This window comes from Gopherus evgoodei, chromosome 14 (assembly GCF_007399415.2).
Source record: "Gopherus evgoodei ecotype Sinaloan lineage chromosome 14, rGopEvg1_v1.p, whole genome shotgun sequence".
Lineage (NCBI taxonomy): Eukaryota > Metazoa > Chordata > Testudines > Testudinidae > Gopherus > Gopherus evgoodei.
In genome coordinates, this window is record NC_044335.1 from 11,768,543 (window position 1) to 11,796,062 (window position 27,520).

Here is a 27,520-nt window from a genome sequence, read left to right on the forward strand (position 1 = left end):
TCCGTCCCGGACCGGCCAGGGCAGGAGAGACGTCCCGGGCCGCGGGCAGTGGCCTGGCGGCTGGAGCTGAGCTCTCGGCCGGAGCGGGAAGGCAGCAGAGCCCTGCAGGGCTGCTAGGCAGCCCCCGGGGGATGGCGAAGCAGAAGAGGTGGGGCGGGCTGTTGGCAGGGGGAGGAGGTGGCCCGTTCCCGGTAACCCACGGGGCTTTCCGCGGGTGGGGGGGGGAGGCAGCCCCCTTCCCTGCCTCCTGGCACAGGGAAGCGGCGCGGCCCGGCGCCCAGGGGTGCTGCGGGGCGGCCGGGCCAAGCCGGGGCAGATCTCGGTGCGTGGCTGGGGGGTGCATTGCGCTGTGCAGCTGCAGACGGGGTTAAGACGAGGAAGTCTCCACCTCCTCTGGCAGCTTGAACCTGTAGCTGCCAAGCTCCATTAAAACTAGCAGCAGCGCGGGGCGGGGGGCGCAGGCATTCCTGCAAAGCGGGGGCTGAGCGGGGGCCTCTCGGATCGGAGTCCTGCCGAGAGAGACACGGGGGGGGGGGTGGTTAATGAGCCCCCTCGCCCCGCTGTCCCTCCCGGAGGGCTGCACGAAGGCAGAATAGCCGCGGAGCTCCGGAGCAGCCTGTGCTGGAGCTGACATCCTCCCTCCTCCGGGCAGATGAACTTCTAAGGGCTCCTCCTAGCCCCACATGGCTCCGCGGCTTGCCCGCAGGGTCCGGCTCCACTGAGAACCCGAGCCAGCGATCTGCCCCGGCCAGCCAGCGGGCTCCGCTCCTGCTCGGCGGGCAGCTGGGAAGGAAGCCGGCTGGATACCACCATGGGCCTCTCCTGGTGCTTCTTCATTGGGCTGCTCCTAGGTAGGTGACACTTCGGGGCCGTGCATTGGAGGGGAGGAAGGGACCCGGGGGCGGGTGGGTTCTGGAGAGCAGTGACAGGTATGTGTCCCCCCCCCATAGATAAGGGTCAGCCAGCACCCAGGCTGGGTCCTTTTGGCCTTCAAGTTCCTCCCTGGCTCTCTCCCGGGGGTACCTCGGGGTGGCACTGGAGGTGGGGGGCCCTTTCCGCAAGCCCAGCGGGGAGCGCTCCCTGGGGCCCGATCCGCCAGAGGGCTCAGGGCGCGGAGACTTTTACTGCGCAAGCAAAAGTGACGCTCCGCGGCTCACCGGGCTGGATGTGCACCCAGGCAGGGATGTGCTTGTCCCCTTCCAGCTCCGATCTGTAACCGCTCGCCAGACATTCAGTAAAAGAGCCGAGTTAATAACAACGAAGAGCCAGGAGACCGTCCAGCCCCCCGAAGTGGCTGGTGATGGGGGGAACGCTTGGCTTTATTGGGGTCCCCTCGATCTCCCCAGGCTTGTCTCGCTCTAAGAATGACCCGGGGATGGAGGGTTTCCATCCTTTGATTTGAACGGACTTTGCGATACTTTCTAGAGCTATTTCCTGTAGTGGGGGGGGGGGGCAGGAAATGCCTAAGTGGACCGGGAGCTGGTATTGATCTGCTCAGGGATAGCTCGTGGAGAGGGATCTGTCACCGAAGCCCACATGTTGGGCTAACACCGAGAAGAGAGACAGCCGCTGGCTCCCACCCAAAGTTCCTTAGCTGCTGCTGATCATTACCCCGCAGACCGCCTCTAATGAGCTTTCACTCCAGTCTCAGACAGTGGCGCAAGATAGGAGCCCCAGTGTGTAACTCTAGCAAGGGCCGGGGGACTCTTCCTGATGCTATTTTCAACCGCCAGGGCTGGATTCCTGGGACCATTTTCCAGGAAGAATCCCAGAGGCACCTGGCTTGGAGGTGAAATACATCAGAAGTGTCTCACTTCTCCAAGAGGAGACACATCGATTTCCCCACTGACCTCCAGAACAGCTCCTAGACACTCCGAACCTGGCTGCCGGTATATTTGTGCCCCAGTTTTAGAACTGGCAAGGTTCACATCTCAGCCAGCACAGCTTTAGCGAGAGATGTCCCTGGACGCTCAGAGTTAGAGAACATAGTCACAGGGCTACATGGTTCCCCATTAAAAAGATGGGAGCCTGGGGGATGGAAGGAAACTCTCTTTATCGCCCCTGCTTGGATAGCATGTTTCCCTAGAAAACACAAGGGAGACAGCCGAAGCTGTTTGTCCACGCCGAATTTGAACTGCTCAACAGAAAAAGGCAGAGTAAGATATAGCATTGAAGGGAGAACGGGTGATCTTGAGGCTAGGCTGGGGGGCTAGAGACCTGCAGAGACTTCCGCTCTCTGTGACTTAAGTTTCCCCCTCTGAAAAATGTGGAGAAAATTACGACCTACCTCCAAGGGCGTTGGGAGACTCAGTTCATTCATGCTTGTCGAGTACTTTGAGATCAATGGGGGAAAGGCAGTCTATATATTCAAAGCATTTAAAGCACTAAATATGGTCAGCAAGAACTCAACTCAGCCTTTTAAAATACTTAGTTGTGAGATGATCTGGTTTTGTGTGGCATCTGTCACAACGCCCGATGGTGATGTTTAAAGGAACGTACCATCAGACCTTAACGTGTAAACGAGATTAAAGCTAACAGTGGATTGACCAGTTGCCCGGCCAGCTGTACCGTCTCAGCTGAACTGAGTTTCGATTTGTGCTTTAGATTCAGATCAAACACATTTCATAAGATAACAGAAATGGGCAAGAGGTGGATGTAGAAAGATTTCATTTTTACTCCACCTTGCCTGTGCCAAAACTTGACTTTTGTCCCCTTCCTTACCAATTTATAATCTGTAGCTCAAACTGATGGCAGCATTTTGCCACTAGTGCCTAGGAACTGAAATTCATTAATGGTGCATCCTTAAAAGATGATGTTCAAAAAAGCATGGATTGTACATAACTAACCCTTCCCATCTCACAGAACATACACTGGTAAACAGGGACCGGCTGTATGCATTGTATTTTCAATGTCTGGCAGCCCTGTTTGTTTGGATAAGGAAGGTTATACAGTAAATTAGCACTTTCTAGCTGTTGATTTCTCAGCGTTGTTACATTTGCAATATATCATCTCAGAATTAGGAAGGTAGGGATTTTTAAAAATTATTATGAATATTTTTGGGGTGTGCCATAGCAAAAGGATAAGGAAACCAAAGGGCCTGTATAACAGCCTCACTTAGCTGCTTTCTAATTTCGAGGTTGACTTTCACAGCAGTTGTATATCATCCATGAAAACATTGTTTTTATAAATGACATGTGCTATGTTGTGGGCAAATATGGGAACCCACTGAAAGTAAAACCTCTTTCCAGACTTGGTTCTGCCAGATGCAGCCTCTTCTAGGACTGGATTCCAGCTTTGGTTTTCTCCATAGCAATTACTGGCTTTTGAAAATTTCCTTACTCAACAATTTGTGCTTGTGGAGAAAATATAGAAACCACAATATATTTTTTCACGTATGCTTTTTTCTTTTTTCTTTTTACATCTCAGCCCTATCTTTATCTATATCCATATACTTTGCAACATGGCTAAACTATCATTAAGGAAAGAGCAAACAGAATCAAATAGCAGGATCATAGCACATTAGTTGTTGATTTTTTTGGGTCGCTTTGAAATAAAGAGTAAACCCCCCCCCAAAACAGACAAATTAGCAAGCAAACTTGGGCTATATTAAACATGAACAGAAGGCAGTATTATTACATTGTCAGTAAAATATGTATAAACTTGGTATTATCTTTTGATGGGATTCGCTTTCTAATCATATAATTGAACTCAACTCTTGATCTTATCTTACCCCTGACCCCATAATTTTCAATCTTAAAAATAAACAGTGAAAGGCAAGAAGTCCTTTTATTTTAAAACTGGCTAGGTTCTAAACCATTTCAGAGAAGCTACCCATGGAAAATATCGGCATGGTGTATTGGAATGTAAAAACTTTAATGAAAGTTTAGATAGAAATTGAGCAAGCCTCTTATGCTCCTATGTTTCCAAGAAAGAGTGGTTCTTTGGTGAAGGAGAATCAGAAATCAGAGTTGTTATCTAACTCAAAGAAAGGAGATTGATTTCTATTATTAGTTATTATTCCCTGGGCCCCCTCCTTACCTTCAGTATTATACAAAAGAGAGATCCAGCTCTGGGCCCCATTGAAGTCAATAGGAGACCTTCCATTGACTTTAACAAGTTTAGGATCTGGCCTGAGTTGTCTCTCTATATATTTTAAGGGTCCATTTCTGCTCTTATAGAAGTCAATAGACGTTTTGTCACTGATATCAGTGGGAGAAAGATTGGGGCCTAATTTAGAGTAAACTATGAGAAATTGCAAAAGGATTCAAGCAAACAGTGTTCAAAATAGAATGACTGAAGTGGGGTAACTCTTGTAATGGGCACTATGGATCTGAGCGGGGGAACTGAACAAAGGAAATATATGGGAAAGGAAGAATGCATATCTCAACCTGCCAAGCCCCAAATGTGGGATGCAACATGTCACAAAAACCCTACATGAGGGACACTAAAAGTGTTCTTGCAAGAATCTTAAAATGCTGCTGGATTCATTCTTTTAAAGTAAATAACTTTTTTCATAGGCCCAACTTCATGATCCTTTATTTCTAATGTAACCAATGTTCAAGAGTAAAAGTGAGTAGGTATCTTTTGACTCAACGATGACTCAGTTAAGTGACATCAGGAAAATAAGGGACACTGCAGAGCTCTGGAAGACTTACGTTCTGCAGAACAGGTCCAGTTGATTCCTGGATTAACTCCTCCCTCTAACTCCTTCTTTCATATGTATTTTTAACCAATCTCGGCCAATCTTTTGATTTTATCAGCACAAAGATTTTTTACACTAACAGATATGCCAGGTCATACAGTGTTTGATAGAAAACATTTGCAGGCACTTAGTGCTAGTGCTTTTGCTCACTTTGGGTATTGATAATAATAAAGCTATATCCTGCCATTAAAACATGCAAAACATCCACTGCCAATAGAAGTCATATTCTGTCCTTAGTCAATTCCCCAAACAACCACTCAAGATTCACTCACAACTCCCACTGAAATAATTTTCAGTACTGAACTTTTGGCCCCACTGAAGTGAAAGGCAAAACGTACACTGAGCCAGGACTTCACCCTGTATCTTGGGATCAGTTCACACCAAAAACTCCCACTGGCCTCAGCGGAATTCACCTCAGCTCTCACACTGAAGTCCATGAGGTATGAATGAGGTTATGTGGGGGATGGATTTTTTATATCCCCTCTTGAAATAAAACAGGATACTTTGTTTTCCATGTTTTTCATATAATTTTTCAGTTAGGCCACTTTGAAAAGGCCAGTGAAAATATAGATGACAGCAGAAATTTGTGTCAAGAAAGTCCTAAACTTTGTTAATTTAATAGTGCAAGTGCAAGTCCTAGATTATGCAGCATATAGGTTGAACGTCAGCTTTAATTTCAGCATCTGTCGGTAGCATTTAAGAGAACTGGAATGCATCAAAAGTTGGCTAATATTGACAGGCAAAATGGTAGACTGAAATTTCAGACTATCTAGAAACCACACCCAGACCCCAAAATACACATGTTAAAACAACTCTAATTCTGTGCTTTAACTGAACGAGCAATCATTTTCTTTGGTCACTGGTGACTGAGTTAAATATGTTCCCTTGTGTCTTTATTTTGGTACATGTTACTGGTTTGGTGACATGTGTCAGTTTAATACCTTACTGTGGAATCTCGTTGAGACAACTTCCATCATCAAGCCAGATAAAGTTCCGCAACTGAGTGGCTCACATTTTTCTTTAGGGACAGTCTCCGGCTTTTCATCATTCTACACCCTGCAGACCTCACTCAAGGAGCTGAGGAGAGACCTGTGTCCTTTTGAAATAATTCTGTTTGTTCCTATTATTCATCTCTCTATTATTGTAATGCCTGGGAGCCCCATTCATGGACCAGGGCCCCATTGTGCTAGGTGCTGTACATACACAGAACAAAAAATGGTTCTTGCCCCACAGAGCTTACAATCTATGTTCCTGTAGTCTGATTTTCAAAGGTATTTAGGTGCCTAACGGGATTTACAAGAGCACTTAAATAGATTTGTCATCTGATCCCCATTAGGTGCCAATGTGAATCTTTAGGCACCTAAATACCTTTCAGAAACTCATTCCCTATGATTCTGGTTTTATAGAACCAGGCTGTGAACCCCTTGCTCCCACTGATGAGCCATTACTTACACAGGCAGTTCCCTTGAACACAATAGGATTACTCAGGTGATTGTGAACCTCTGGGAGCTAGGCCCATAGCAGTCTGAGATGCAAAGGCCTGTTAGATATCCAGGCCTGCTCCCTGCCAAGGCTGGCTTATTCCCTACTGTAGACTCACTAATACTATGTGCAGTCTACTCTAAAATATGCCAAGGGAATGGGTTACTACAGTTTAATAGATTTCAGTGTCATGAAGTGTATCCCAATGTTCAGGCTACATTTTTCCTTTCTTAATTCCCTCCCAACAGAACCTCTTTATTCACTGTAAGGAATTCCTCCCCTTCCTAGGTGTTTTTAGCCTCTGAATATTTATAGACTCATCATATCCATCCCCCACAGCCACTTGTGTTGAGCTCTCTAAATCTTTCATTGCAACTCAATCCTTCCCACCCCCTAATCATTTTTGTTGCTCTGCCCTCTACATTGAGCAAATGCTATATTTATGTTAATATTATACAGTAGGTGGTCCCTTGTGCTCAGGAGCCACAGAAATGATTTAGACATTTGAAATGAGGTTGGCATTTCATAGCCAAGCTGTCGTCCGATTACCAGTTCCACTCTTGAAAGCTCGCTGGGAAAAAAATATGCTTAGGAATCACTATTAAACAGGGCCAGGATGGCCACTAATAAAGCATCTCCGTGGAGAGGTTACACGGGATCTGCCAATGCATAGGCATTTTATAAGCTTGAAATGGCTGAGTGCCAGTCATTTCAAAAGGTGTGTCTTGTTTTCTGCTGAGTTTCCATCTCTTCTAAATGAAGGGAAATAGGTGCGGTTCGGTACAAAAATATGGTTTCTAATGAAAGTTTTTCTTTTATCTAGTCACAATGACAGTACCAGAATAGTGCCCCATCTTGTGTGTGTGTGTATGAAGCAGAATGTTGGCACCCAAATCCCACCAGCTAGGCATGCAGGAGAGTGGAAATGGCTCTCAGTAACTCAACCCATGTAACTAAAAGCAAACCTGCACCCTCACTCTAGGGTACTCTAGCGAAAAAACCTTGAGTTTCCTAGTTATTTCTTTGTGTTTGGAGTTTCTCATAGATTTATCAGTGCCAAACTTTTACAATAAGCTAGGTCAGAGTTTGACAGCTCACAAAGCAGCACTGCTGCCTCAGTCTGTTGGCTTACTGCAGTGCTTGCTGAGACTAAACTCAAAGCAAATCAGTTCTCTCGTCTATTCTTATGTCTCCTAATTAACCCTCCTCTCTCCATATTGTTAGGCAGGTCCATGTAATTATCAGGCATTTCCCAAGGGGAGCTCTGTGTATATGTTCTAAGCCCACAGCAGGACACATTAAATATATGGAGATGTACCTATCTCACAGAACTGGAAGGGAACCTGAAAGGTCATTGAGTCCAGCCCCCGGCCTTCACTAGCAGGACCAAGTACTGATTTTGCCCCAGATCCCTAAGTGGCCCCTTCAAAGATTGACCTTATAATCCTGGGTTTAGCAGGCCAATGCTCAAACCACTGAGCTATCCCTTCCCCCCAGCTTGTCCATTGTACTTAGGGCCCCAACAAATTCACAGTCATGACAAATATCTTTTGTGTACTTTTATCCTATACTATACAGATTTCATGGGGGAAACTAGTGTTCTCAATTTGGAGGTCTTGACTCAAAAGGGAGTTGCAGGGGGGCCACAAGGTTATTTTAGGGAGGTCATGGTATTGCCACCCTTACTTCTGTGCTGCCTTCAGAGCTGGGCAGCCGGAGAGCGGCGGCTGTTGGCCAGGTGCCCAGTTCTGAAGGCAGTGCCCTGCCAGCAGCAGTGCAGAAGTAAGCGTGCCAATACCATGCCATGTCACCCTTACTTCTGCGCTGCTGCCTTCAGAGCTGGGTGGTCAGAGAGTAGTGGCTGCTGACTTAGGGCCCAGCGCTGCATGCAGCAACGCAGAAGCAAGGATGGCAATACTCTGCCTTCAGAGCTGGGCTCCTGGCCAGCAGCCACCGCTCTTCAGCTGCCTTGCTCTGAAGGCAGTGCCGCCGCCAGCAGCAGCACACAAATAAGGGTAGCAGTACTGAAGCTCCCCCCTGCAGTAACCTTGCAACACCCCCTCACAACTTGTTTTTGGGTCAGGACCCCTACAATTACAACACTATGAAATTTCAGATTTAAATAGCTGAACTCAGGGCTGTCCCTAGCTATTCTGGTGCCCTACTCAGCCCCCTCATGGGGGGCTATGTGGGGCCCCAGTCCTCTGCAGGAGGGAGTGGGGGGGGCTGGCCCCAGGCCTCTGAAAGGGCAGGGGCTGTTTGGGGTCCGGCTCCAGGCTTCCATGGAGTGGAGGTGGGGGGCTGGCCCCAGGCCTCCATGGGAGTCAGGGGGCTGGCCACTTCCTGTGGGAAGTGGAGTGACCCAGCCCCAGCCCGCTGTGCTCCCCTGGCTCTCAGACTTGGGGGAGGGAGGAACTGCCCCCCAGCACTCGCTGGCAGCGTGGCTGGGAGCCAGGGGAGTGGAGCAGGCTGGGTCTGGGGCGCTCTATTTACTGGTGAGTGCCCGACCGCTTCTGGAGTCCTCAGGAGACTAGGGGTAGGGTGGGAAGAGGCCGGGCAGAGCAGGGGCGGGGGCCCTGGGGAAGAGCCGGAGCAGGGGCTGGAGCAGCATGCAGCTGCGTACTTTGCATGTGGGTAAGGATGGCCCTGGCTAAACTCATGACATTTACGATTTAAAAAATCCTATGACCATGAAATTGACCAAAATGGACCGTAAGTTTGATGGGGCCCTAAGTATACTGAAAGCACCCCAGCTACACTGGCCTGTGTCAACTGGGCAAGGGCATAGCTAAATACATGTTGGCATTGACCTAACCACAATGGCTAAACCTACGAAGGACCATATTCCCAGATGGTATTGCACAGAGGTTCCGTTGTTTGACTTTTTGCCATTGACCAATTGGCTATGGGAGATTGTCTCTAGTTTCTGGGTCCACATAATATTTTGGTTAAAAAAAGTTTAGTAGAGCAGCTCCGCCTGGACCTCAGCCAATCAGGAAAATAAGTTATTTGCCAGGTGTTTCAAATATATTTACATATAAAAATGAATAATACTTGTGCAATTAAAATACGGTGGACGATGAGAAGTATAAAATTCTTTGATTAAAGCACGCTGGGGTCTCAGTGAAATGTGCTCTCTGCCACTAGAACAGAATTTTATTAGTATATCTCTATGGCCCTCTGAAGTGGAGTCTGCATGTGCCCCTTGCTTTGTATTCTGTATTTTGGTACAGAATCCTCTATATCTGTTTCCTTATGTGAATCCCTTTATTCTCAAAACTGACTTCATTGTGGACTGGGTTTTTTCCATGAGTTTCATGTTAAAATATTCAAAGTGAGTGTTTCCTGAGTAAATCCCGGATCCTGCACCACTAAATGCAATGGGAGCTTTACTATTGAGCTCAATGGGCGCAGGAGAAAGAGTAACCCCATTTGTACATTGTGTTAGGCCCTGTTTTTTTCTCTCTCGGTAAACTACCAGAGAAGGCATTTTAAACATAGATAATCAGATTTAACATGGTCAACACTAAAGAAGACCCTGAAGCTACAGAAGAGAGTGTCTCCTTCACTCCCACCCTCTGTAGCCCAAATACCATCTGTCTTGTCTGACATGCTCTTCTCTGTTTTCTGTTTCAGATGTGCAGGTCAAATCCTGCCAGCCTAGCTCAGGCAGAATTCCCACTGAAGACTTGTGGGATTGATCAGTAAGCTCAGCAGGAATAGAGACTGAGGATGTCTGTGACTGTTCTAACTTTTATCTTATTTATCTTGACTCTATAGAGTCTGGCATATTTTAGAAGGAAAAGCTGTACTGTAACACCAGTGTCTCTGTAGAAATGAGTCAGTTCACCAGGGTATTATTCCAAATGAAACACTAAGTTACAAAAGAATAGGGCCAAATTCTGTCTTCACTTATACCCAGGTTGAAGTCAATATGGTGTCTAGGTAGATAAGGAGAGTAGAATCAGGCCCATAGTTGTATTCATACTGTTTTATAATTGCACCTTTTGACTGAAGTAAAATAATTTGAGGTTGGTATTTAAAACAGAAGCAAATATTGATTGAAACATTACAAATACAACAGGCCCTATATCCTATCTGGGGATATTGGGTTTGTTTGATCACTTAGAAAACAGCTCTGAAAGAAATATATTAAACTTCTTTTTTTCAATCTTTACATTGCTTTTTACTGCTGGAATGACATCACTCTGCCAGCCAGCCAGCCAGCCAGCCAGTCACAGTTATCTGAAAATGTGTGATGGATTTCCTAGAGCTCCTGCTTTCATAGGATGGTATCTCTGGCAATAACAAATCCTTTTCTGTGATTAACATAAGAATGGCCATGCTGGGTCAGGCCAAAGGTCCATCTAACCCAGTATCCTGTCTTCTGACAGTGGCTGGTGCCAGATGCCTCAGAGGCAATGAACAGAACAGGGCAAATGAGTGAGCCATCCTTTGTCATCCAGTCCCAGTTTCAGGCAGCCAGAGGTTTAGGGACACCCAGAGCATGGGGTTGCATCGCTGACCATCTTAGTTAAAAGTCATTGATGGACTTATTCTTTTTTGAATCCAGTTATACTTTTGGCCTTCACATCCCTTGGCAATGAGTTACACAGAGTGATTGTGTGTTGTATGAATAAATACTTCCTTATGTTTATTTAAATCTGCTGGCTATTGATTTCATCGGGTGACCCCTGGTTCTTGTGTTATATGAAGGGGTAAATAACACGTTCTTTTTCACTTTCTCCGTACCATTCATGATTTTATAGACCTCTATCATATCTCCTCTTAATCATCTCTTTTCTAAACTAAACTTCCAGACTTTTTAATCTCTCCTCATATGGAAGCTGTTCCATACCTCTAATCATTTTTGTTAACCTTCTCTGTACTTTTTCCAATTCTAATTTTTTGAGACGGGCAAAGAGAACTGCACACAGTATTCAAGGTGTGGGTGTACTCTGGATTTATATAGTGGCATTATGATATTTTCTATCCCTTTTAAAATTCTTCCTAATATTGTTAGATTGTTTTGACTGCTGTTGTACACCGAGAAGATGTTTTCAGAGAACTATCCATGATGATGCTAAGATCTCTTTCTTGAATGGAAATAGCTAGTTTAGACCCCTTTATTTTGTATGTATTGTTGGGATTATGTTTTCCAATGCGCATTATTTTGCATTTATCAACATTGAATTTCATCTGCCATTTTCTTGCCCAGTCATCCAGTTTTTTGTGATTCCCTGGTAACTCTTTGCAGGCAGTTTTGGACTTCAATATTGTGAATAATAATAATAATAATTTTATATTATCTGCAAAGTTATATAGAACTGGCATCCTGGCAAACAATTTCCTCCTCCAACTTACTAGACTACACTCTGATCTCAAGTCAAGAAAGCATCACTAATCAAGAAGGGTGCTTAAGCACATGCTTAACTTCAAGGGCATGCTTATGTCACATTGAAGCCAGTAGGACTTAAGCGTGTCTTCAAGTGCTTTCCTGAGCTGGAACCTCTGTTTGCAGAAAATGCAAAGTAGTGCTGAGATTCATTGTATTATAGTTAATTTTGTAACTCATTTTAATACATAATATAGGCCTTCCCCACAAAATTGTGCTCTTGGGAAATTCTTTATTTTGAGCATATTAAAAAGACCGCTAACTTATTCTCAACACAAATTCAAGAGAAATTAATTTGGTAAACTACAAACATTTTCCTCACATTTAGAAGAATGGTCATTCTTTTAGCAGCTAACCCCAAATCCATTCTGCATGCTTTCTCAGGGAAGAAGAAAGGCAGAGGAATGCTTTGTTAATAACGTCTGTGCGGATAAGTGTAATTCACTTATGCAGAATACATTTGTATGTTTCTTATCCATAGTTTTGCTCCAGTCTGAACATTCCCTGCCAAATATCAAAAGTTTTGTGTCATTCTTAAATAAAGAGCTACGTAATTCCTCATGACTGTAGGCATTGATCTTATCCGTGCGACTGGGTGACAGTGAAACTTTAGAATTATAAATGGAAATAACAACATTGGCCATAGGAAGCAACAGCATGTAGCAATCTAGCCCTGGAGAAGAGTTGATCTACAGTGTCTAATTTTGTTGCAAGCTGTAATATGGGCAATTTCTTCTCATTTATTGATAAGAAACAAAGATGTATGACTAAACTCAACTTTTCTTCCAAAGTCAATTTGCTTGGTAGAACACAAACAGAATTTGCCTCCAGCAAGGCGTATTAGGCTATTTCTCGCCTGGGTTTTTTAATTATTTATTTAAAAGTTGAGAAGTGGATCTGAATCAGTGTAGGAGGCCAACCAGACCAAGTGGAAGAGAGATGTATGCAGCATAACTTCTCATGAAATGGGTTCTAGTTTAGAGGTCCAAACGTGCAGCTCTCAAAATCTTCTCTTAATTTTAACAGGAATTTAGCTTGACTAAGGATGGCAAGATCTGCCCCTTCATGAGTTGATATTATGCTCCTGATTTTTAAAAAGCTGCATGTGCAAATGAGTGTGCAAAATACCTACCTAATTTGTGCATGTGTGTTTGGCTACTGCAAGGGCAAATGACTACGGGCCTGATCAAACTCCCATCTACAACGATAGGCATTAGATCAGGCCTCACTTCCAGTAACTGGCATTTACAATTGCTTGATCTAGATGTGCGATCATTATAATTGTGCACATAATTGGCTCCATTATTTGGGGGCTGGGGGCAGGTACTTTGGATGTGGCACAGGTAGCTGTTACTTAGTAGAGAGCTGGAAAAACATATTGTGGTGCTTAGCTAACACAGTGATGGGTCCTTTGGAAATTCCTGTGGTTAACAGATATGGATGGATGGTGCAATGAATATATAGCAGGGGTCACAGTGAGGGATTCTCTTTTTAGTGATTGCTTTTGCTCTGTAGCTCAAGTGTGATACCTTTCCTTCTCCCCTGTTTGAATCTTCTCTCCTGCCGCCCCTTAAACCAAAGTATATGCAGATTCACTGAAATGTCTGTTTTGAGGTGGAAAAAGGAACTACTCTGACTACTCTTGGCAGTCACCTGAATGAAAGGAGGACAGGTGAGTGATAGGACTTTATGCTGTTCTTAGTTAGAGCAGAAATGACCTCAGGTAGAAATGAGGAAGTAGAAGGTGTAATAAATAAGTAGAGTAGAAATGAGCTCAAGCTACAAAATTCAGACCTGGATCCGAACTCTTCCAACTTTGGGGGTGTTTGGTTCAGAGCATTCAAGACATAGAATCATAGAAATGTAGGGCTGGAAGGGACCTCAAGAGGTCATCATGTCCAGGCCCCTGCACAGAGACAACCTAGCCCATTCCTGACAGGTTTTGTCTAAAATATTCTTAAAAACCTTTAGTGATGTGGATTTCACAATGTCCTTTGGTAGCCTCTCTAAGTACTTATAGTTAGAAAGTTTTCTCTAATATCTAACCTAAATCTCCCTTACTGCTCATTAAGCTGATTACTTCTTGTCCTACCTTCAATGGTCCTGGAGAACAATTGATCACAGTCTTCTCTATTACAGCCCTTAACACATTTGAAGACTCTTATTGGGTATCCCCTTAGTCTTCTTTTCTCAATACTAAACATGCCCAGTTTTTTTAACCTTTCCTCATAGATCAGGTTTTCTAAACCCTTTATCATTTTTGTTGCTCTTTTCTGGACTCTCTTCAATTTGTCCCCATCTTTCTTAAAGTGTGGTGTCCAAAACTGGACACACTACTCCATCTGAGGCCTCACCTGTGCCAAGCAGAGCAGGACAGTTACCTCCTGTGTCTTACATACCACCCTTGTGTTAATACGTGCCAGAATTATATCAGTCTTTTTCACAACTGAATCACATTATTGGCTCCACATTTACAAGACCATAATTTGGCCCTTTAACTCTAGTACCTCTGGTCAAATCAACATATTTCACTGTATGCTGTAGAATAATTAATTCATATATTTTGAAATGTAGCTAAAGTCAGATTCTTGTTTCACTGAAGGATGTCAGAGCTACAAAGGTATCTCTCAAAACTGGGTGACTGGGCAACAAAATGGAGGATGAAATTCAATGTTGATAAATGCAAAGTAACGCACATTGGAAAACATTATCCCAACTATACATATTAAATGATGGGGTCTAAATTAGCTGTTACCACTCAAGAAAGAGATCTTGGAGTCATTGTGGATAGTTCTCTGAAAACATCCACTTAATGTGCAGCGGCAGTCAAAAAAGCAAACAGAATGATGGGAATCATTAAGAAAGGGGTAAATAATAAGACAGAAAATATCATACTGCCTCTATATAAATCCATGGTACGTCCACATCTTGAATACTGCGTGGAGATGTGATCACCCCATCTCAAAAAAATATATTGGAATTGGAAAAGATTCAGAAAAGGGCAACAAAAATGATTTGGGGTATGGAACAGCTTCCATATGAGGGTTCAAAAAAGAACTAGATAAATTCATGGAGGAGAGATCTATCAATGGCTATTAGCCAGGATGGGCAGGGATGGTGTCCCTAGTCTTTGTTTGCCAGAAGCTGGGAATGGGTGACAGGGGATGGATCACTTGATGATTACCTGTTCTGTTCATCCCCTCTGGGTCATCTGGCATTGGCCACGGTCGGAAGACAGGATACTGAGCTAGACGGACCTTTGGTCTGACCAGGTATTTCCGTTCTTATGTTCACTTTGCCAACATCTGTTAATTAGGCCTCATGACACCTCTGTGCATGGAATCTTGCCTGTTTTGCATATAATGAGACACAGGAGTAAGTAAGTTGCCTAGGAATACAAAGAAACTCCATGGCAGAGTTAGGATTAGAACTTGCAGGCATGCCTCCCAGTCTCCTTTGACCATAAAATAGCCATCATGCCGCTTTAATATGGAGTCAATGTCAGCTAATCCTGTAGTGGATGCTAATATTTCAAAATTAAAAGACTAACCAATTCGACTAGATTTTGTGTACCAGATCAGAGACGGGAAAGGCTGGTGCAAGCCATAGAGTGGGGATGTGGCAGCTCCCTTGCTGAACATAAAGGGCTTTAAAAATTAGAAAAACAGCATATCAATGAGCCTGCTGCAAGAAAGACCCCAGAGCGCTCATAAGATAGTTTTCCAACTAGTCCCAGTACTTTGGTACTTAGAGCAGTAACAGAAAACCCAAGGCCCTGTTCCACTTGTCTTTCGGCAGGCTGGCTTCCGAATCTGATGACTTTCCTGTTTCGTTGGAGTCTATTCCCATTGGACCCCTCATAGTGCTTTCAGCACCCACAGTCTCAAAGTCATTCAAGCACATCCCCAAGGGCTCTGTCGCAGTGATGTTTAAGATCCAATGAGCTTTTCCTAGAGAAAACGGCAGTTTTACAGCAAGGTGTCTGAACTTGTAGACAGAATAACAGATGCTGGGTGGGGAGGCCTCGCTTCCCTGGGTGTTCAGAAGACTTTGCATCGCACAACAGAAGCTTAATTGCTCCTGTTGCCACTTGACTTGATCTAGGGTTCATCTGCTGAGCAGTGGCAAAGCCTGGTCCTGAAGAACGAGCATTGAAGCTGCTCATTTCATTAGGGATTTGTACCTTAGGTCAGACTAAGGGTTTTTTGGGGCGGGAGAGATCTATTAATGCCCTGCCAGTGGCCGGATCCTCAGCTGGTGTAAATCGGCATTATTCTATTGAAATCAATGGCGCTATGGCTCTGGCCCATGGTGTCTACATTTGTTTTATACACTGAGTGACTGCGCTGTGGAATTTTCACTTATAATCTTGCAGAACATCCCATGTCTTTATGTGCTGGCTTTGTTTGAAGACACCTTCCTAATGAGAAGATTTAAGGCCTTATTCGATTCCACAAGCCAGGCTCAGATCCCGGGTCATTTGAGCTGGCCCTTCAGTGATACACTGTTGGATGATTTGGTTTCTTTTCCCACATTAAGGGCCCTGTTGTAACAATTCCCGCACCCCCCCAAAATAATTTAAGCAGAACTCCCCAGTGAAGTCAATGGAGAGTTCTGCTTGTTTTAAAATATATATAGTATGTATATATGTATATGTATGTATATGTCAGTGACACTTTGCAGGCAAAAAGAGGAACAATTGCTTTTTTGTGTGTGACATACATGTAACGGGTCAGATTTTTGACCCCTTAGGTCTACTTATGGGTTGGGGTGTTCTCCAGGCATAATTCCCCTCCTCCAGACAGCAGGAATGTTCCAGTCTCACCATTTCCTCCTTTCAGAGTCTTATCCCAGACGTCTAGAGTCCTCACAAGGTCACAGCCATAAAGATGGCCCTGGCTTCTACTAGGTGTGGGGTCTGCTTGTTTTCCACAGGAGATTGGGGTGGGGCAAACCCTGCCCCTCTGAGGTGATGATGAGGTAATCTCCAGAAGGGAAACCTCACAGAAAAAAGGCCCCTCCTACAGCTTTTAGGAAGAGACAACTTGGTGCTTAAATTGCAGTAAAACCAGTTCAAATGTTTGGCGTTGGCCAATATCCAGCAAGTCTTGCTCTGTAGATGCTTGCTCAAAAGATATAAACTGTCTCCTCAGCTTTCTCTGATAGACAGGTGAGCGAGCAACCTCTGTCATCTGCACCAGTCTTTGAATGAAATCTTCCAGCATACTGCTAGGTAAATTATAGAACAGAGTTAGAGTAAGCCAGCCCCCAGTGGAACAATAAAACGAATGCAGTCCAGTGAAAGTCTACAGGGACACCTAACCCAGGGACATTATTTTGCTAGATGGATCGATATAAGCCAGGGTTTCAGCTGTTTTAATTAGAAGGCATATCATTTATTTATAGTGGGCCGAATCCTGCAGGTTCTCATTTAGGTTTTACCCAGGCAAACTGCCAATGGCTCCAGCAGGAGTTTTGCCTGAGCAAAGAGTGAATAAACATCCAAAAAAAGGTCTTCGAGATTTAGCTGAGTGTTCACACATTCCCTAAGCCAGTAACATCCGTTGTTACGGGAAATGAGGTAAGTGACAGAGTTACTGTCCTTATGGTGGGCGACAGGAGAGGCTAACGTTCCCATGTTGTAATTCCCTGGTTCAGTGGCTGTCTCAACAATAGATTAAAAACTGAGTGAAGACAAAGAGCTCTCGGTCATATTTGAAGATTTCAGCTGTGAGCTGAGTGGGTTCAGAGGAATCTCCAACTGAGCAACAAATAAAATAAAATAAAATTATTCACAAGTACTAATGAACTAATGGCCTTAGTTACAATCATTTGGTTTCTGTGTTTGAACTAGTTCTTCTTGAGGTCTGTGAACAGAGCTTAGCCAGTGAATATTCAGGCTGTGTGAATTAAAACATGAAGCGAATGGGAACTGTGGGTACTGAGCACCTTGCAGGATCAGACCTCAGATGCCAGGGGTTGGCAACCTTTCAGAAGTGGTGTGCTGAGTCTTCATTTATTCACTCTGAGTTAAGGTTTTATGTGCCAGTCATACATTTTAACGTTTTTAGAAGATCTCTCTCTATAAGTCTATAATATATAACTAAACTATTGTTGTATGTAAAGCAAATAAGGTTTTTAAAATGTTTAAGAAGCTTCATTTAAAATTAAATTAAAATGCAGAGTCATCCGGACAGGTGGCCAGGACCCAGGCAGTGTGAGTGCCAGTGAAAATCAGCTCGCGTGCCGCCTTTGGCACGTGTGCCATAGGTTGCCTACCCCTGGGCTAGCAGATCTCTCTCAGCCTTTCTAATGTGGGTCTGTTGCTCTTCTGCACATACAGAGTTTGAGCTGTGAGGTTTGCCATTTTATGGGCCTGCAGTGATCTCCATGGATCAGAATATGGGCACCATCCAGACTGGTTGCAACAACAGGATTTCACACTCTTATAAGCCAGCATCCAGACTGAGTGCTAGAGCAACCGTGTTGTGCAAAAAGACAAGCTAATCCGCAGCAATACAATATGTGATTAAGAGGACCAGGCTTTTGTGAATGAGCTCTTCTCTGTGCTGCTGGTGCATTCAGCAGGCTTGCTGTCCAAGCTAATCAGGATGCAGCGAATGAGTGGTGGGCACAGAGAACACTTATGTAGCAACATCTGTCAGGCAAAATGACCAAATCTGCTGCGCAATGGACGTAATGGCAGTAATGGCTTCTGATTTAAAACTAAAATTCTCAGCTTTGTCCCTGCATTCAGTTCTGATAAGTGTCTTGGCATTTGTCTCTAGCCGATGCAGATAATTACTGGTGAAAGATGTAAGGATTTAGCTTCCTGAGAAGAGTGGGTTAAAATTAGTCCCAAACTGAGAAAAAAAAGTAGCTAGGTACAACAAAAACATGCAGTAAAATGTCCCTTAAAACACTACACAGTTTAAACACAGCTGTATAAGGTTCTTTTTCAATGTGCTATGTACCTTAGAGAGAAAATATACCATCATTATTAAAGGCATAGGTAAGTACATTTTAATGAACACTGAAGTCACTCATGTAATGGACAGAATATAAGCCAACTTGTGGGCACTTTTAAGGGACTTGTGTTGCCCCCTTCCCAAAATAATTCTGTTGTTTGTTGGGCTTTTGAGACTGCAGAGCCCAGAGATTGCTTTGTTCTCTGAATTTATCTTATTTATCTGATCAAGAGCCATAAAGAAATTGACTTTTTTGACTTAAGGGGCTTTCTCACGGTTTCATCTGAACTCAAGGGGGAATAATAAATGCATGAACTGATAATATTGGGGATCATGAAATAGCTGTGAAAGGCTGGATACTACCAGGGCTTTTCAAGCTGTCTCTGTGACGATAATCACTACCCTTGAAACAAGCGGCTCCATCTGTAGCTCTAGGACAGGAGAAACAATCCCTTCCTGGCAGAGTTACAGGACTGGAGCTAAAGCACCTGTCCAGAAACTTAGCAAAAGGACCAGAGTGCACCAGAAAGGCCTGGTGTGACCCATTGAAGAGCAATTCCTGGAACAGGCAGGTCCCATTTGGTCTTTAAAAAAAATAAATCTTTAGTCAAACTAACCCATTTAATTGTAAAGTGCAGAAGCGACTGCATCTGTGTTCTGAAAACATCTGTCTCATTTTAAGCCTGTGCATCTGGCAAGAAGCTATGGGACGTGCCTGTGTCTCTGGCTCATCAGCACAGCACTGGAAAACTGCTCTGGGAGCCACAGTGCCAGTACCAACTGCGCCACCTACAGGACAGCGCTAGAATTTCAGCTCTTCTGCCTCCCCGGCTGGAAGGTCATTGGATTTCTACAGGGTAAGGATCCCAGTAGCCCAGAGGAGTTTGCAGATTGTACGTCTTGCCTCTTTGCTAGACTCTGCCAACAGGGTGCGGTCACCTTACTAAATAGCATCATCATGGTGTACTGATGGGCACACACTGTTAAGCTGTAGAGTGTGCCTGCTGTTGGTGATTTTCCTTTGTGGGGAAAGGGTCATGTATTGTTTGTGGCTGGAAGAAGGCCCCAAATTAAAGAGCTGAATACCCTTTAATTTTGGGGTGGTTCGAAATGCACTCCCAGAGCTACCATTCGCAGATAGCCCATTACCAAATTAAGAGGCCAAATCAAAATCCTTGATATTATCAGTTTGGGATGTGCTCTAAATCCAGATCCAAATGCTCCCTCTAGGACTTCCTCCATCTCTCTCTTAATTTGCCATGTGTGCCATACCAAAGCTGCAGACATTGCCCCATCAATGCCCTCTGGGCTGAGGGCACGCACAATACAAAGGCTGAGGTTTGAAAACACAGCAGCACATCTTTAAAACACGCCACTGCCTACACATTATTTACAATGTCCTTATGTGAACGGACTTCGACAAAGGCACAGTTCTGACTACCAGCTTCTATTGTACACAATGGAACAGGCTCCAGTGCACCTCTCACTACGACCAGGAGATGAACAGTGGGTCATAAACTCATAGGTGCAGCAAAAGGGTAAGAAAATAAGGGATTTTCAGTTTAAGATCCCACAGGAAGCATGCTAGTTTACCTCACAAACATTTTCATTAGCAGCTTCATGAAAAACAGACTCCCATTTAATGGCAAAGGGGCATCTTGCTGAAATTATCGCCCCTAAATCCTAGCCCAGGCCAAACTCCTAAACTAAACTTCTGAGATTGGTCTGAGTTCTGGGGATTGGCATAAACTCCTGAATTATTAATCTCCCAGGCCAGAGCAAGCATCTGAACCACAGCAAACTTCCACTGGCAAGTGAGCTTCTGAGTAGTGCTACACATACAGCCTGAAGTAAGCACCTGGACTAGATAGTAAACACCTGCCCCCCCCCCCCCCAGCTAGAACAGGCTTGTAAATAGTATGAGCTCCCAACTGGAGTGATAGCACAGGCAGAGAGACCAACTTTATAGTCTCTTAGCCCCACCCCTGATTGGTTTTGGCTAATCAGCCCCTTTCACCTGCCCCAAAATGGAGTCTTGCAGGCAGCATTAGCTCTGCATTCTCTTCCAGCCATGGTCTCTGTGTTTATCCTAACAAGGGCAATGAAAAGGAGATGCACCCATCCCTGCAATGTGGATTCTGCTGTAGGGGTCTCACTACTACTAACCCCAAGTGTTGAAAAATCAGGAGTCCGTCTCCAAACGAGCATGAGATTCTCATTAATAACAAAGGCTTTCTTTTTATTTGCCTTCTGGTATTTAAGCCTTGAAGGTTCACGTTTTCAAGCTTTTCTCAGCAGCCATGAGTGTAGACACTTACTTATTTTTTTTAAATGAAAGGTGGGATTCTCATGCAATCACATGATGCCAGGAGCTGGGGGCTGTAAGGATAACATCAAATATCCTGACAAAATCATGGGCATTGGCAGACATGGGTCTGACTTTCCTGTCTCTAGATGGGACTCAGTGAGGAACTTTAATACAAGCTGCTTAGGCTACCCATTGAATCTCATTCACAAACCTCCCCACTGGACCGCCACCCTCGCTGTGGTGGACAACTCCATCACTACCTTGTGATGATGGACTTGGGGTGATACTCTTTCTTATGTGGTCCCTTATTGGCAAGTCTCTGGCATTCACATGGTACTGAGTTGCCCCATTGCTCTGTGCCACCTAACAGAGGAAACACTACTGGATCATTTGTGAAACCACTTCTATTTAATACCACTTGGGTGAGGGTAAGGAGCAATGGATTGACATTCTCCCCTCCCCTTAGTCTTATGGCAATATGGCCTGGGGATAGGATGGGGTGATGCTCCACAGAGTTCTTCTGTGCAAAGAAACTCTGATTTGTTAGTGGCTGTATTTTTTTAATACCTCTTTGCTCAGGGTGCAGTGAAATAAAAATCCCCATTGCAGGAATAATTGTGTCACTGGGGTAAGATGTGGGGCCTTGGAGTTAATGGGGAAGGGAGCAGTACAAAGGTGAGACCCTCTCATCCTAGGGTCAACAGAAATTAATGAGCCATTAATTTTTCTGTGCAAAGAGTCAGGCAGGAATTCAAACCCCAGCTCTTCCACTCGATACGTGACTAAAGATTCTACCACCAATCTCTTCTCTGCTCTTAGCTGTGAGGTACGTCCGGGACCAGAGTTTCTCACCAGATCCTACCTGTTTTACTCCAACCGCTTGTTCAAGGCTTATCAGTTCTACTACTGGGACCCCTCCTGCCACAATCCGTCCTACTCCTTGGTCATCAAAGGCAAGCTCAGGCTGCGCCAGGCCTCCTGGATCACCCGAGGGGCAACTGAGGCAGACTACCACCTGCACAAAGTGGGTATTGTTTTCCACAGCCAGAAGGCCATGCAGGAGATTTCTGCCCGGATCAATCAGACGTCAGGAGGGGACTGCAGTGGATTCTTTCCACCTGGACGGTCCTGGGCTCCCGGAGTCCTCTACGAGGTGCTGAGTGCCAAGGAGGGGCGAGATTGCACCACAGCCCTGGGCTTTGCCATGCATGAACTCAGCCTGGTGCGGGTGGAGAAGCATTACGAGCCCCTACTGCAAACTCAGCCGAACGGTAGCAGGACGGTGGAGGAGCTGTATCTAGGGGACATTCACACCAAGTGGTCTGAGAGGCTCCATTATCGACCAACGGGGTATCAACGCCCTTTGCAGAGTGCTGTGGTAAGAACATCGCTTACTCCTGGGCCACATTAAAAAATGGAAGCCCAGCTTCCCCGGTGTCCCTTGTTTTTTGATGCATGTCTGTCTGCAGCCTGTATAAAGCGAGGTTCTTAAATTATTTACCCCACCTACAATAGGTCACCTCAGTATTATAATGATACAGACAGAGGTGATAGGCAGAGAGCCTGGCTTAGAAAAGACAAAATTGTGTCTTGTGCAAGGTGCACAGTTGTACGTGAATCTGACTCTTCCCCTTACTAAGCATGTGGCCTTGTAGCTAGCCTGGACTAAGCAGCAAAGAAAACATAATAGAGGGAACAGTCCTCCACAGCTGGCGCATGGAGCTAATAGATTTCCTTTACCTGCTATGTTTTCACTAGAAATGCAGACTCAGATCCTGTCCTGAGATGAAAAGTCCCAGATCATTATAAGCTCTGTGTGCTGTTATTTGTCTTGCATCCCTCATCTTATTTCTTTGTCCTGTCCTTCAGGTTGAAAGAGGAATGAGGAAACAAGCATCTTCCATTAAATTATTATTCCACAATATAATGCCATTAGCAGGGGAAATTGCCCTGAATACAATTATGTTATTCTACAGAAATCACTTTACTTCAACGTAAATAATATTATACAGCAGCCGTGACTTATTTTTATTTTTCGCCAGTAGCTTGGTTTATTTCCAGGGGAAAAAACAGTATTATTTGTCTAAATCATAACTAAATGTGATTGAGCAGCGAGATAGGGCAAAAAAGCCACTTGTGAACATTACCAGCTGGAACAGGACTAACTCTCATGAAATGCTTCATTTGGGAGACGGTTTCTACCCTTGTGATACTGCAACAACTGGAATTTAAGAGAGAGAAAGAAAAACACAAAATGACAAACCGCCAAGTAACATGCTTGGATTGGTATAAAGCTGGGTGTTATCTTGGGCCAAGACCATGTACATGAGCTAAACCAGACGGTAAACATACACAATTTTAAACGTTAACTTAAAACAAACCTAAGATACTGAAATTCACTCTCTAAACATAGTGCTAGGTTTCAGAGTGGTAGCCGTGTTAGTCTGTATCAGCAAAAAGAACGAGGAGTCCTTGTGGCACTTTAGAGACTAACATTTATTTGGGCATAAGCTTTCATGGACTAAAACCCACTTCATCAGATGCATGCAGTGGAAAATACAGTAGGAAGATACACACACAGAGAACATGAAAATATGGGGGTTGCCATATCAACTCTAACAAGACTAATCAATTAAGGTGGGATATTATCAGCTGGAGAAAAAAACATTTGTAGTGATAATCAGGATGGCCCATTTCAAACAGTTGACAAGAAGGTGTGAGTAACAGTAGGGGAAAAATTAGCATTGGGAAATAGTTTTTAGTTTGTGTAATGACTCATCCACTCCCAGTCTTTATTCAAGCCTAATTTAATGGTGTCCAGTTTGCAAATTAATTGAATTTAAATATACCACAAGTACTCATTTTTTTTAAAGATAGTGCTGTAATTAATCAGCAAACAGCTCTGTAAAGCTCCCTAGCACATGATGTCACCACTTGGGGATAATTAGAAGCTACCATACATTAGAAATAACTTCATGTGACTGGTTTAAACAAGTAAGATTGTTGGCTTCACAATATTTTGTTGGACACAGCCTCTCTTTTAATTAACTAACATGCAACGTTAGCCTGCACTAGCAAGCAATTCATTCAACTTTGCTGATGTCATAACCTGCAGGTCTCAAACCCAGGTCTAGGAGATGCCTGAGGTAGGTGTTAATCATGTGCCAACCCTTCAACTGACACTTTACTATTACCAGCTAGAACCAGGATTCCTTGAAGTCTAACTCAGCTGAAAGACTCTACCGTAAGCCCTGATTGGTGGAACAACAGCGCACCTGATTGGCTTGCTCCTCCTACATAAGACAGAAGGAGGAGCAGGAAGTCTGTACAAGTGAGGTGTACCGTTCTTTGGTCTGCTCACCCAGTGCTATCTATTCCTGTTTTCTGACCTCTGGCTTGTCTACTGACCCTGCACTCCTGGTTCCTAGTCTGACTCTTGGTTCCTGACCTGACCTCCTGGTTCTGAACCATGGCTAGTGTGGGAACCTGCCCCCCTGCCTTATGCAGACCAATAGGCATGGCTACCTACATCCTGGTCCTGACAGCTAGGAGCTATTTTTTAACCTGCTATAGGGAAATACTACTCTTACTTCCTTAAATCTATAACTGTTTTTAAGAAACCCACTCTCCCCCAAATTACCTCCATTATCAAAGAATTTCCTGTCTTCAGAGAATATATATATATTTGCCAACTTCTGGGATTATTTAGCAATAATGTACTGTGTATTGTCATCACTCGTTAGTGTGACAGTAGCAGTAATGCAAGCTGAAAATGACTAAATTACAGTAGACTCCAATCAACATGCATGTAAATTACCCACTCTGTTAACTGAGTTATTTAATCTTGTTCCATGCAAACAGTTAGATTATCTAGAATTTCAGAAAATGATCAAATGTTATACATATTTAAAAAAAAAAGTCACCATGAACTGACACTTTCCCATATGAAATATAGGAAAAGGTTTCAACTTTGCACAAAGCTCTTATAGAATTAGAATGGACACAGGATTGGTTTGATGTAGAGCTTTGGGCAATGCTCAGGCATCCTGCGGGGCCTTCAAAATTAAACGCATGTTGGTTGGATCCATGCTTTTCACAGAGTTTAAGTTTTGATGCTGCGTTTCATGGACTCTTCTAGGAGATGCAGCACCATTTCTTAGCCCTCCTTCTGAGGGTCTCAGCAGTGCATTGGCTTTTCTGGCACCATCTGAATGGATATAAAAATGTTCTAGCCTATTTGACAACTCCCAGCAGCACCAGAGACTGCCTAAATAACCTTAACTGGTGGCATTTTCTTTAGGTCCAGGCCTTTTCACTAAGCACATGGTATTGTGGGAGCAAAACATCAGCATTTGTGCCCTGATCCTAACCTCTCAAATAGTCACACAAATCTTGCAGTGAAAGAAAACCAGGGCATTCCAAAAGTGCATCCCTTGTCCTGCTTGCAGCACTCCTCTTGGACCAACTGCTGCCCTGAGGTGTATGCACGCGGCTCCCCCTGGCCTTCGAGAAGAGCCAGGTGCTCATCTCCAAAGGCAGAATTTGGCCCATCTTGTTTTTCCCTAGAAGGGCAGGGGATCGAGGCAGCCCTTTACCTTACTAAACTGTTGGACCCATTGGGCCAAATTCATCTCTGATGCAGCCTCCAGGACCTCAGTGAAGTTGCACCAGGGATGGAGATTGGCCTGTTATTGTTTAGATATTTTGAATGGGGGTTTGCAATGTAATATTTTTCACTTACTTTTTGTTTGTTTGCCTCCAACAGCATCACGTGCATCCTTGCCCTGCTTGTGGGATTATATACAGATCTGATGAGCACCATCCACCTATACTACCAGCTAAAGCTGAGCTGCCGATGCAGTTAAGTGGCAGGTGGGTGAGTGCTCACTGTGAAATCCGGCCAGCTGTGCTTTTTCTTACCAGGTACTTCATATTTCATGGCACCAATCGCACCTGGGAAGGGTACTATTATCACTACTCTGACCCACTCTGCAAGCAGCCTACTTTTACCATCTATGCATCTGGGCACTACACCAAGGGTGTCCCATCCTTCATAGTGAGAGGAGGCACAGAGCTGGCATTTAAAGTGACCCATGCTCGGGTTACAGCAATAGACCAGGTAACAGTGACCATGCTAAACTCCTCAGAGCCAGGGACCTGCGGGGAGACAGGCTTCTGGAGTGCCGGGCTGGAGCAGGATATAACGCTGACCAATGGGTGTCTGGCTTTGGGCATCAAGCTGCCCCACACAGAATATGAACTCTTTAAAATGGAGCAAGACATGAAAGATCGCAGCTTGCTGTTCATTGGCGAAAGGCCCACAGACGGATCCAGCCCTGACAGACCGGAGAAGCGGCCCACCTCATACCAGGCACCACTTATTCAGTGTGTCGGGGCTACCGGCGTCTTTTCTAAACACATCAGTCCACGCTACCTGGGAAAAGAGGATAATGGGAATGAAGCACTAAAACCTTTGCCTATGGCCTTTTTATTATCACTTATGGCAATGCAGTTTTTAAGATGGGACTAGATGACTCCAGCTGTGCAGCACAGAATTCAGACACTGGGTGCTAAGACAATTTTATATCCTCTTTAGATAAGCACATCTGGAATCAGCTTTGCTTAGGTTCTGTACACATTAAAAAAAATGGACAAAGCAAGAGGTTTTCCCTGCATAACATGCCTGATTATGCATGATGTGTACTATGTGTATACTTCCTAACTGACCTTCATTAGGCGTAAATCTAATGTAGTGACATGGATCCATTGCACATTGTCAGATAATTTAGCAATACTAAAAAGACGTGTTAAATTAGAACTGCTGATTCTAGCTTTCAGCATTGCTAGGATATAACTGAGGGCTCTATTCACACAAAAGTCAAATTACCAAAGCATTGAGGGCTCAGTCTCTCTGAAACTGATTTCCCCCCTGCTTCAGTAAGTTCAGGTAGCTGGCTTTGGCTCAGTCACAGAAACTCATACCACACACATCCTCTGTCAATCTCTCTTCCTTGAATTCAGGAAGGGCTCTTAGTGGCAGGCTTGATGCCATCCTTGCAACCTACAATTTGCAAACTCTACTTTCTTCTTGTGTGTGTGTGTGTGTTAGCTTTCCCAGGCTCTGGGCTGTGATGGTCCCAGTCCACTTCTGTTCATAAGCTAACAAAGGGTGAGATACAAGTGACCCTGCCCCCCTCCACTTTTTTGTTACTGCCTTGCCCGTCATATTACACTGACTTCATAAGGGTTGGATTCACTCTGTTCCACCTCTCTGTGTTATCACTTCGCCCAAATGTTCTGAGACATGACCAGATGATTTATGACTGTAGCACTCACCAGGTCGGACACACACATAGGTGCAAAAAAACACTATACCAACCCTGTTACCTCTGCCTCCACTTTGGCACAATCCTGCGTGTTTGTTGGCACATTCCCTGAACAAGGGTCATCAATCCAACTCTGGATTAGATCTCAAACATAAAAATACCACACAAGTGCAAGGATAACATCTGATAAACTTGACTCAGGTAAATTAATATGAGCGGTGCAGAAGAGAGACTATAATCAGACACCACAGTCATGTCCTGGCACCAAAAATGATTAGGGGGCTGGAGCACATGAGTTATGAGAAGCTTAGAGACTGGGATTATTTAGTCTGCAGAAGA

At 44.4% G+C, this 27,520-nt stretch overlaps 1 protein-coding gene across 2 annotated transcripts; it reads left to right on the top strand.

The window, feature by feature from the left end:
• APCDD1L (APC down-regulated 1 like) lies at window positions 1–27,520 on the top strand. 2 transcript variants are annotated; one of them, XM_030533716.1, is made up of 5 exons: window positions 1–148; window positions 653–851; window positions 19,230–19,404; window positions 21,675–22,233; window positions 25,621–27,520. In XM_030533716.1, the coding sequence occupies exons 2-5, from the start codon at window positions 812–814 to the stop codon at window positions 26,383–26,385; spliced, it is 1,539 nt and encodes a 512-aa protein (XP_030389576.1). In that variant the 5' UTR covers window positions 1–148; window positions 653–811; the 3' UTR covers window positions 26,386–27,520. The 2 variants fall into 2 exon arrangements, with proteins under 2 accessions (XP_030389576.1, XP_030389575.1); XM_030533715.1 differs by lacking the exon at window positions 1–148 and having other exon boundaries at window positions 475–851.

Excerpts from the sequence above, each read along its gene's own strand:
- APCDD1L (XM_030533716.1), top strand. The coding sequence starts at position 812 with ATGGGCCTCTCCTGGTGCTTCTTCATTGGGCTGCTCCTAG. Across the intron at positions 852-19,229 it reads CTTCATTGGGCTGCTCCTAG|CCTGTGCATCTGGCAAGAAG; the intron begins GTAGGTGACACT and ends TCTCATTTTAAG. Across the intron at positions 19,405-21,674 it reads GGTCATTGGATTTCTACAGG|CTGTGAGGTACGTCCGGGAC; the intron begins GTAAGGATCCCA and ends CTCTGCTCTTAG.